At 39.8% G+C, this 12,171-nt stretch overlaps 1 protein-coding gene across 1 annotated transcript in view; it reads right to left on the bottom strand.

Moving 5' to 3' along the window:
* LOC119416900 (glutathione hydrolase 7) overlaps positions 1-3,036 on the bottom strand; it is an 11,494-nt gene extending 8,458 nt beyond the window's left edge. Inside the window, exons 1-7 of the mRNA XM_037684093.1 lie at positions 2,802-3,036; positions 2,556-2,679; positions 2,120-2,264; positions 938-1,197; positions 580-806; positions 274-425; positions 67-184 (exon numbers count right to left, since the gene is read on the bottom strand). Of these exons, the coding sequence (XP_037540021.1) occupies positions 67-184; positions 274-425; positions 580-806; positions 938-1,157 (717 nt within the window). The 5' untranslated portion in view covers positions 1,158-1,197; positions 2,120-2,264; positions 2,556-2,679; positions 2,802-3,036. The remainder of the gene's footprint in view (positions 1-66; positions 185-273; positions 426-579; positions 807-937; positions 1,198-2,119; positions 2,265-2,555; positions 2,680-2,801) is intronic.
* Between the last annotated feature and the right edge of the window lie 9,135 nt (positions 3,037-12,171).

Genomic DNA, 12,171 nt, shown 5'->3' on the forward strand with positions numbered 1-12,171 from the left:
ATAGATAGATAGATAGATAGATAGATAGATAGATAGATAGATAGATATTAAAAATTAACTCCTTACATTAAGATCAAGGTTTGTGAGCAGCATGTCCTCGTGGAGGGAAGATGGTGCCGTCTCTCTGAAGTCAATAACTCTCGTCTCATTCTTACGGATGTCATGCACCAACATAACGCCACCACTAAACATCAACAAAGCACATTCCAGAATGTTGTAGAACCTCAGTGGTTAAGCTGTTTAAGCAGAGATGAACGTGATTGTATAGCTCACCCTCCTATGCCAGAGGTGTGAGGGTGGACAATCCCCAAACAGAGGGCGGCAGCGATGGCAGCATCAACACTGGATCCTTGCTTCCCCAGAACGTCAAACCCAACAGATGTACACTGAGCCACATCTGTCACCACTGCTCCTTGGTTAAATACCTGACACATGAAAATAAGCATCTTCATTGGAAGTACTCATGTGGAAGGAATGAGACAACTGGAATTACTTGTAATCTCATAATTACTGTTCTAAGAGAGACAGAACTCTTAACGTGGCTCACTTATTCAACAGGAAATATTGATATGCACAAACCTGGGGATCTCCAAAGTAGATCTGCATTATGAGAGCTACAGTGACACCTGTAGCAAAAGTGAGACCGGCTGTGATTATGACAGTCAATCCATCTCGCTGGCAGGCGCAGTCCGCATTGAAGGGGTCTGTGGTGGTCTCCTGTAGCGACGCAACATCTTGGCAAGCCAAGTCTGAAGCGGAGGATGGGAGACGCTGGAGACGAGCCGACCTCAGAAACAGATCTGGATCTGAGACGAATAAAGAACAAAACAAGACTTAGTCGAATTAAAATGTTTCAAATAATGAAAATAAAAATTATTTTTGAAGCTTTTGAGGGGAAAGTACTTTGCATGATGACATCTGACGTGACCTGACGCACCTGTATCTTGTTCACTCAGGACATTGTCGTCATCCTTTCGAGATCTCTGTGTGGTTTCTCCAGACATCGTGTCATCCTCTGGCAGCCTGGGGAAGCTGGTGATGCTCATGTAGTCCACCGGAGAGTAGGCGCTTCCCAGTGTCGTCTCCGGATTGGCATCTTTATCCACCACACTTCCACTTGGGTACCCAGCCACACTTTCCTGGGCAGTGTTGTGCATGACTACTCTTGATTTTGCAGTCACACAATTATCTAAAACCCTGTGATGTGAAGAGAGTTAACTAAACCTGGACATCAATCTTGCTCCTATCAGTGGCGATTTTAGCATCTTTTTGGGGGTGCTCAAGCACCCTTAAATTTTAACTCCGCACCCCTGAAATTTTTAGAAACCGTCATTAGGATTTTGTAAAGAAGCTCAGTTCTGAAACCTTAGATTCACCAAAATATTGAATAAATTTGGAATAAATATGAAATATATGTTGACACTTTAACGGGCCAGTAAATTCTCTCTATATATATATTTTTTTTTTTTTCACGAGTCGGATTTTTGACCCCACCTGTCAATCATCCAGTAGGCTCATCAGCAACTGACCAGTTGGCGACCTCAATTTGTCCCAAAGTGAAACTCCCCTTACCTGCAGGAGCTTGGGGAGGGGGGCGTTGCGTGAGAGAAGCGGAGCGCCACGTCTGCAGCAGCTTGCACGTTTGTATTTTGTGCCACAATACAGTTGTCGGCAGTTGTAGACCGGGGGTGGAGGGGGGCGTGTTAGGGTGTGTGAGAGAAGGGGAGCGTGCTCTAGTCACACAAGGAGAGTGGCTGGTCAGGCTACTTCTTGTGCCATGCTCTCTAAAATAGTTACTGAATCAAATGTTTATATGTTCTGTCTGGAACAGGTCTCTCTTGTGAAAGAGTCATCGTGGCTCAATGAGGCTATAAATAAAGGTTGAATGAATTAATTAAATTTATTCAAAATTTTCTGGGGGAGGACCCCCAGAAACCCCACCACCACCAGTGTGTCCCCCCCCACATTACAAATGCTTCTGAAGTCCACTGAGTTGTTCAAGCCAAGAGCCATCAGTGGGGGCTAAGCACCCCTGAAGGTCACATTCTAGAATCGCCCCTGCTCCTTATTATGCGCGCGGCGTTAGGCTGTCAAACAGATGATAAATATCCTGACTTACCCTTTAGGGATGTTGCTGGATCATGAAAAACAATTCTCCTGCTGGGATCTGGAGCTTCATATTTGATGTTCAGACATATTAAAGATCCCTGCAGCTGCCTCCTCACAGAAAATACTTGTGATGATGATGGCGCATCTTCCTCCACCTGCAGAAGATAACACGCTTAAAGCTAACAGCTTCGTCCGCTGGCAGGCTAACAAAACATTAGCTTAAATACTGATTTGCGACTCGTTTGTCCTGGTCCGTCTGACGAGCCACCGTTTTGTTATCATTGTAAACAACATTCATTGCTTGTAAAACGCAAACAGAGTCAGCCTCAGAGGAGGGAAAATCCCGGCTAATACATTTCGTGTCCTGTTTATTCAACCACCACGACTACAAGCTAACCGCATACCTGTAATTAACTGGAGGCTAAATGTGTGCTAATGTCACTTACCGATGTCGCGACGTGCTCGTAGCCGAATAAAACCTCGTTTTAATGTAAAGGGAGAAGACGGAGCTCGATGAAGCTGGCTTCTGATTAGATGTCAGGACAAGGCGAGTCCTTCACGGAGACGCGCCTACAATCACAACACGAGCTTTAAAAAGCGTTTCAAAATCCAGTTCGTGACCTTTCTGCTCCTAATCTGCGCATATTCCCTAAAGGCTCACTTTGCCACCTCATTTTGAATGTCAAACTTACTTCACTGGAACCTTAAGGAGTCATTTAAATCCCCTCTGCTGTTGACAAACAAACAAACAAACAATAAACAAGTCCCCTGTCTGTAAGGTTACAATATTCAGTGGGCAAACTCCCTTCGCGTCCTCGTCTTCCTCCACCTCTAAGAATGACTCAAACTGGATGGAGTGGATAAACAGGTCGTGTCAGGTGCACAGAAACATTGTCTCCTCCCTCCTCTCCTCCCTCACTGTGTCCTCCTCCCTCCTCATTGTCTTCTCCCTCTGCTGTTAGCTGGGGGAAGGTTTCAGGGGTCAAAAGTAACTAAAGCTATAAATAGTTGTCTGGTTTGCTTTTCTATTTACAAGAAGGGATCAGTAAAATGAGACCTTGAACATTCTGCACATGCTTTTTTGTTTTCCCTGTGTATTTTATTATAAGAGCATCTATTTACCTTGCGGGTTTTCATGTGTAATCTAATCTGAGTTGTGCTCAAGAGTACAACACCCAGATTCAGACCACAAACACTTTATTACCACACCCGCATGTTTGCTTCATCACTTCCTATTTTAGTAATTACATTCTTGTGCCTACAAGTACTGTGTGAGAGGGGAAACTCTTGTAATTGTAGGCGATATTCATTAGATCTCATGTCTTTTCTGAAGGTCTTTAAAACTTTGTTGGATTTTGGCTGCATTTCCTCTCTCTTTCTGTTTTATCACCTAATCCTGAAGCATATTGTGCAAATTGTGCTTACAATCTGAGGAAAGTGGACAAGTACAGGATAATTTTTTTTTAAGTGTTTGGTTATCTATAGCAAATGAACAGTACCTGAAAGTCCTATATTTAAGAAAAAGGAAAATATCCAGCTAAGACCTAAGAAATGCATCATCATCCTTCAGCTGATCATCTGTATGCCAAGTTTTTGGGTAGTACCTTTTTGAGAATCACCCTTTAGATGCAAAAAAAAAAAAAAAAACTGTGTCCAACAGGGTTATGTTTGATGATTTTCAAATGCACAAAAAAATGGAAACATATTGTGACTTTGTGACATGAAATTAATCACTATATATTCTATGTTGGTCATGTGTGACAAATACAGTTCCACATTTTAGTGCATTAATTCAACAAACACTCTCACCAATAAGACATTTTTGCCAACTAATGCCACTTGGGTCCAACTAGTTGAAGTATAAGTCATACTAGTCAGCCATTATGTCATGCTAGTAGCCCATAGTCCTAACTAATTAATTTTAGGCACAGTAGTGGACCACTGAACCAAGCTACTCAACAACTGTGCCAAACAGTTTGATTCATAAGCACTGAAACATTAGCTTTTTAACTACTTAATACAAATTATGCCCACTAGTTGACTAGTGACTGTCAAATGTGTGCGTTAGTAAACTAGAATAGCCTAAAATGTTAACTGGTTGACTTGTGAACATTAAAATAGTCACTAGTTAATGCATTCTTGGTCTAATTTATGAATTGGTGCAGCTATAAAATATCAACTATTTAACTAATGTGCCTACAATGTTGACTAGTGAGGATTAAAGTATTCACTAGTCAACTGGTAGGACAAATTTGGTCTTGCAAGTTAAGTAGTTACACCCAGTATTCCCAGTGGTTCACTACTTGAAGCTTTTTTTTTTTGACTTACAAGTTACACAGGTTCATCTCTTGAGTCCTTTTCATGCCTGAATGATTCATATGTCAAAGTTAGCAGGCCAAACAAACAACAAAAACATGTTAAAAAAAAGTTTGAAAGACCTTCAGAAACCCTGAAGAAATATTGAAACAAGAAAGTCTTGGAAGTAAAATAAAGAGCACAATTTTGCACAAACATTGAAGGAATGTGACATAAAGGCACAAAATCGGATAAATCATAATTGCAAGTACCGGTACACGCATTTTACAGAAATCTTTAGCATTTAACGCACTACTTTTTAAAGTACGTTCCATCAATATTTTCAATATTTTTGCAAACTACTTGATTATGATGCCAAAATACACCAAAAACTACAAACAGCTAAGCTACAGTGGTGCTTAAAGTTTGTGAACCCTTTAGAAATTTCTATATTTCTGCATAAATATGACTGAAACCATCATCAGATTTCACACAAGTCCTAAAAGTTGATCAAGAGAACCCAGTTAAACAAATGAGACACAAATATTATAACTGGTCATTTATTTATTGAAAATTATCCATTATTGCATATTTGTGAATGGCTAAAGTATGTGAACCTTTGCTTTCAGTAACTGGTGTGACACCCCTCCCCCCTTGATATAAAATATCAACTATTTAACTAATGTGCCTACAGTGTTGACTAGTGAGGCTTAAAGTATTCACTGGTCAACTGGTAGTCAACCTGTGCAGCAATAACTGCAGCTAAATGTTTCTGTTGATCACCGGCTTGGAGGAATTTTAGTCCATTCCTCGAGAACAGCTTCAACTCTGGGATGTTGGTGGTTTCCTCACATTAACTGCTGCTTCAGGTCCTTCCACAACATCTGGATTGGATTAAGATCAGGACTTTGACTTGTCCATTCCAAAACATGAACTTTATTCTTTTTTAACCATTCTTTGTGTGCTGAGGGTCATTGTCTTATTGCATGACCAAACCTTTCTTGAGCTCCAGTTCATGGACAAATGTTCTGACATTTTCCTTTATAATTCTCTGATATGATTCAGAATTCATTGTTCCATCAATGATGGCAAGCCGTCCAGGCTCAGATGCAGCAAAACAGGCCCAAACCATGATACCACCACCATGTTTCACAGATGGGATAAGGTTATCATGCAGGAATGCAGATTTTTCCTTTCTCCAAACATTATACTTTTCATTTAAACCAAAAAGTTCTGTTTTGGTCTCATCCGTCCACAAAACATTCTTCCAACAGTCTTCTGGCTTGTCCACGTGACCTTTAGCAAACTGCAGACGAGCAGCAATGCTCTTTATGGAGAGCAGTGGCTTCCTCCTTCAACCCTGCCATGCACACCATTGTTGTTCAGAGTTCTCCTGATGCTGGACTCATGAACATTAACATCAGTCAACGTGAGCGAGGCCTTCAGCTGCTAAGAAGTTACCCTGGGGTCATTTGTGACCTCGATATTCCACTCCTTGTTCTTGGAATGATCTTGGTCGACCACTCCTGGGGAGGATAACAATGGTCTTAAATTTCCTCCATTTGTACACAATCTGTCTGACTGTGGATTGGTGGAGTCCAAACTCTTTAGATATGTTTTTTAACCTTTTTCTGCCTGATGAGCATCAACAACTCTTTTTCTGAGGTCCTCAGAAATTTCCTTTGTTCCTGCCATGATACATGTCCACAAACATGTTGTGAAAAGCAGACTTGATAGATCCCTGTTCTTTAAATCAAACAAGGTTCCCCACTCACACCTGCTCATCATCCCATTGATTGAAAAAAACCTTACTCTAATTTTACCTTCAATTTAACTGCTAATCCTTGAGGTTCACACACTTTTGCTACTCACAAATATGTAATATTGGATCATTTCCCTCAATAAATAAATGACCAAGTATAATATTTTTGTCTCATTTGTTTAACTGGGTTCTCTTTATCAACTTTTAGGACTTGTGTGAAAATCTGATGATGTTTTAGGTCATATTTGTGCAGAAATATAGAAATTTCTAAAAGGTCCACAAACTTCACTTTGCTTTCCAAACTTCATCTTTTTATCACTCTGACAGCTGATTTAGCTGCATGTTTTGTAAGACTTCTCAAGTCTGCTTATGAATCAGGGGAACATTATAAAGTTATATTACAAATATTAACATACAGCAACACCAATAAGGTTCTATTTCTTTCTTTCTTTCTTTCTTTCTTTCTTTCTTGCTCTCGTGAAGGTGGACACTTTTCCCTCCTGCTCCTTCCCCTGCTCTGCTCTTTGTCCTGTGAACTTTTTTAGAGCCTCTTTTTGCATATTTTCCAAATTGGAAATTATGGATCTGGTCAGCTGGTCTCTCAACGCAATTGATCAAATTTTCTCAACAATAACACAGGGCAAAGGAGAGCCCTCCTACCTTGACGGGACACTTGCAGCCGGTTTCCTGGGGGAAGTGGAAGACTGTGTGTCTGTCCATATTATCAGTCGAGAACAATGAAGATGTACATAATTGGATTTATGATAACAGGATTTCTGCTTTTTGGAGTTGGTAGTTACCTGGCATATCGACAAATTTGAAAAACATTGGCAGCTGTTCTGACCGTTGTAAGGCTGCCCGGCATGTGTGAAGGAATGTGCCGTGCTGTCAGCACTCAAACTCAAATGCTGTGTGATCTGAGCCATAAGCTGGATGTGATTCATGCTGAGAATCACAGGCTACTTGCAGCTCCTGAATCTCGCTGACGGGAAGGAATAGATCTCGGAGAAGTTGTAAGTTCGACTGACCATTTGGCTGTTTGGAGTCGCCATTGAGATGTACTAGCGAGACTGTAAAAGACAGATGGAAATTAACATAGCTCGACCTGACCCAAAACAAATGTTGCTATCTGAATCTGGCTCCCCCTGTGTCAGCCTTGGAAGGTTGACTATCTCAAATTCTCCTGGATGTTATGTGAACAAGATGCTCTGCTCCCCCCTCCCCTACCAGCTCCCTTCTCCAAGGACACGGGCCTGTGTCAGAGCTCTACAGAGCCGGCTGATAAACACTGCACCATCACTTATCAGGACTATAGCTAGGGTGGGGTGGGGGTGGGGGGTGCGATCTGGACAGTGCTCACGGACTACTTCCCCTTAAATTCACTGCGTTCTCTGGCCTCCCTCATCACCCGCAGTGCAGCAACCTAGGTAGATGTGAAGGCACCAGTGGCTGTGCTGCTCACTTAGGTGGTCTGTGCTGGGACTCCCACCCTCACCCACTCCACATGCATATTATGTCATCATGTTGCTTTTTCTTGTGCTAAGTTTTTTTTGGGTTTTTTTGCAATCTCACGCTGTGTCACAGCGTGAGATTGCAGTGTGAGATATGATTATGAGATATGAGATTACACAGTGTGAGATATGATTTTTTTTATACCTCCTCTTTCCTCATGTTTTCCCTTTTCCTATCTAAACAAAAAGGGCAGCACTTCCCATGAGGCTGCAGCCTCAGACATCCCCATCTACCCATGTTTTCTTTGGACGGCTGTACTGAAATGTAATTTCATTGTGCTTCTGTGCAATTACAATAAAGTTTGATTCTGATACAACGGCACAAGCTTTAGAGTTTTTATTTACATGCTGCTGAGCATTTGTAAGACCGGTAAATACTTTTTATGTCCATTTTTGCAAGCAGTGTTGCTCAGTTACATTCAGTAATGCTCTTTGCAGTGAGAAGAATGACACAAAATTCAGGTCTTAACCTGAGAATTTATTTGCTGTTGTTACTGTTCTTTTTTATTTTTATTTTGTCGGTATTTTCTATGTGCACCTGTATTTTTGGAATTGATGTTGGAAAACCCAATGGATTATCTTTGCATAGGTATTTTGTCTGAACCATTTCAAAGATGGAAACTCAGCACATCACAAATAAACCATGCAGAAACAGTGAAAGGCACAATCACCATAGATATCAGATGCACCAAAATGCCTTGTTTATATAATTCTTTGTTATGAATGGATGTACTAACGGAGGTGTAATCTAGGTGACCCCGCCCCACACTCCCCCACAACAAGTCATTTAAAGCTGCCAAAACATCAGAGCACAACATGAAACATAAGAAACTTCCAAGGCAATCATTGCCTTTTGTTGCATTGTTAGACAGCTCTTCTAAAACCTACATGAGAAAATACAAGCATTTATATTGAAGATTTATAACTACATTGCCTTTTTTTTTCATATATAGAAACTACTGTGTCTCCTGCCTCTGTTTGTCCCTCAGTCACATCACACAGTTGCAACACATTAGGTAACACATTCTCACAGCTTTGGACGATTTTAACTCAGAAAATGTATCCTTTATGGCAATAAAACACAACATTCTGGAAACGTTTCATTTTTGCTGGATGGTGAGGAAATATATTAATGATGACAGCTGTTAAAAAAACAGGACAGACGAGGCAGCAGATTTACCTGTGGTGATTTTTTTTTTATACATACGCACACATCCACCTGTGATTTTTCCCTATTACCCTGTTTTACTCATTGTACATGCTGTTTTTTCCCATCACACAAACATTTGTCTGAGGCACAGTCACTTTAACCGCAAGCAACAAAAGAGTGTAAATGCCCGAACAGATTTCACTACGTGTGTTCATGTACTGGATTCATCACCTTAGATACCTTGCACAAACAAATTTGACAAGACACATTGTATTAATCTTTAAATCAAACAAACAAACAAAAAACAGGATAATATTCATAACTTTATCATAAATTAGCACAGTTTGAGCGCACACACCTTTTTTCATTCAAAGGACCATAAAGAAAAAATATAACGGGAATATAAGATAATTTAATATCATACGTTCTGTGATTAAAACATCCACCAAACAATCAGAAATGAGTCCAGACAGTCAAACGCATCAGCAGTGATGAATTTAAACCATGTTTCACTGCAAGATCACTGGCATCCACGCAGCAAATGCTGTGCTGAGTGGACCCTCAGGAGGGCAGTGTTTGTCGATGGCACATAAACTCTTCTGTCTGAAACTGTTTTATGGTGGCCATGAGACAAGTGTGGCAAGTATTGGTGTATTTATTCAATATCCTTGATATTAAGCATTAATTTTACTCACTAGTTCAACAAACACTCGTACTAATAGCACATTTTGCACACTAGTGCCACTTGTGGCCAACTAGTTGGAGCAGAAGATATACTATTCAGACATTTTGTTGCAATAATCGTCCCAACTAACTGTTTTTTGATGCAGTAGTGAACCACTGGACTAAACTACTCAAGAAATGTGTCGTACAAGTTAATTAGTAAGCATCAAAACCTGTTGCATTGTAACTAGTCAACACAAATTATCACCACTACTCATCTTCTGACTGAAATTTGTGCACTATTCGACTAGTGCGGCTTAAAACTTTAACAATTAGTTGACTACTAAACATTTTAATGGTCAAGTTATGCATTCTTGTCCTTACTAGTTACCTAGTTGAGCTATAGTGCCAACTAGTTAACTAGTGGAGCTATAAAATGTCAACTAGTTAACTAGTGCACCTAAAATGCTTACTAGTTGATCAGTAAGCTGCCAAACAACCACCCTCCAACACATGTAGCTAAATTTGGCCTCATTAGTTAACTACTAATCCCCAAAATGCTTACTAGTTCATTAGTCAAAGTTATGATCAGACTTATTACTGAACTAGTTGAGCTATAAAAGGTTAACTATTTTGTTCACATAATGTTGACAAGTGAGGCTTAATATTAGTGACCAGTCAAATGGTGTGATTAAATTGGACCTTACTAGTTACCTAGTAAAATTCAAAATGCTTATACATGTATATTAACTAGCTAAGGCTTTATTGGCTTAAGAATGTGAGCATTTTAGTTTTTAGTAGTAAATTAATTCATTTTAAGGCCACGGTAGTTGACTAGTATAGGCAAAAATTTTGTTGACTTGGTAACAAATGTTTTAGATGACACCATAGTGCCTTTAAAAGCCAACTAGTTGGGACTTTTGTGCTACTTGTATGTCAAAATGGCTGACTAGCATGACTTCTGCTCCAACTAGTTGAGCAAAAGTGCCACTAGATGGGAAAAATGTGTTACTAGTGAAAGTATTTGTAGTGCTAGTGTGACCAAACTAGTACAGTCACAAACGGAGTGAAAATGACGCTTGCTATATTGAATAAATACACAAATGGCTTGCCACAAACACATGGGAAAAGACACGACTTTTGACCTCCTGGCCCTCGTAAATTGAAAATGAGCACATACATGGAGAAGATTCTCATTCGTCCCATTGGACATAATGTTGTAGACTTGAGTCCTGAGAGACTTTGACATCTAACGGAGCATTACAAAGTGTTTTTAGATATTTACAAGAAAAATAAATGACTAACATTTTTTGTTTGGTTAAATTTCTTTTTCTGTTTTTTTCCCCACTTTTAACTCATCTTTACACCTTCTCACACACAGTCAGGATCAAAGCCAAAAATCACAAAAGAAAAACAGAAAAAAAACAACAACAAGCACACGTCACACTGCTAAAACCTCGACTCACAAAATATCTGACAGTGCAAACTTACATCCATGTTCTTGAATCATTTACAAACATTTGTATACATCTGAGCACCATAGTTGACTATTGTTGTTGAATACATATAAGTAAACTAGATCTTTAAAGATGGCGTGGTTTGAGCTGGATGTGCTAAAAGTAAAAGGGCAGGACATATATGGAGTGAATGTGAGCAAAATATCCAGATGACACGTATTGAAAGTAATGAATTGGAGTGAGATGTTTGCTCTGAGGCATTAGGAATTCACTTCCCTTTTTTCTGACAATGTATATTTGTATAAACAGACAAAGTTTTTTGGGTGTTCACACGGCTAATGCAAAAGCACAGCACAATTTGTGGTTAAACGAAACTAATCACGCTGGACAGATGACAGACGCTAAAATGAATCCTCACTGTTAATGTTGACATCTAAAGCCAAATGTGTTCATCTGACCAGGAGCAGTCTGGTGTTTCCCCCTCTTTATGTAGCTAACAATGGAAATGGGACTGCATAAGAATTTCAAGATAACATAAAATGACGTAAAAAATTAAGTTGCCACTGCTATCGTTTTGCACCTACAATAACCTGCCACACCTTGTAACTCAAAAGCAAGCCCATCACAGATTTTTTTAAACGTTCGTGGATGATTTTACAGATGCCCAATCCGTTAAGAGCTGCTCATTGAAATTACATTACACTTTCATAAAATCATGTCTAATTAATTACTTGATGTCATTTAAGCATCACATCGTTCTGCTTAATGTGTCAGTCTGTTTTGCACGTCCTCTCGCCATCCTCCACATGCTGTTATCCTTCACAAAGACAGAGAAATCTCACAAGAAATGACTTCCTCGCATGAATGAGTGAACTCGCGTTAAAGATTTGACTGACGTTTTGCTCCTCCTGATGCAACCTGGTGCTCAGACCTGCAGCCTAAGGATGAAAAGATGACAGAGCGTCTGCAGCCCCAACTGAAACCAATGTTAATATGAAGCTTTAAAGATAATACGAAGAGTTTTTGTTGTCGGCTGTGAAATGATGGAGCCTTGTCTCTACCTCCTGCTCTTTCAGTCAGAGTAAAAACACATGTGGCGATTTCAGCTGGAGTTTATTATGTTTCGGTTCAGTGTTGTGGTGCGTTCATGGTCAAATAAATCATAAAATCACATACGATATCCTAGTGTAAGAAAATTAATATAGCTCATCTTTTGTTGATTTT

The sequence above is a fragment of the Nematolebias whitei genome, chromosome 11 (genome assembly GCF_014905685.2).
Source record: "Nematolebias whitei isolate Nwh7 chromosome 11, NemWhi1, whole genome shotgun sequence".
Classification (NCBI taxonomy): domain Eukaryota; kingdom Metazoa; phylum Chordata; class Actinopteri; order Cyprinodontiformes; family Rivulidae; genus Nematolebias; species Nematolebias whitei.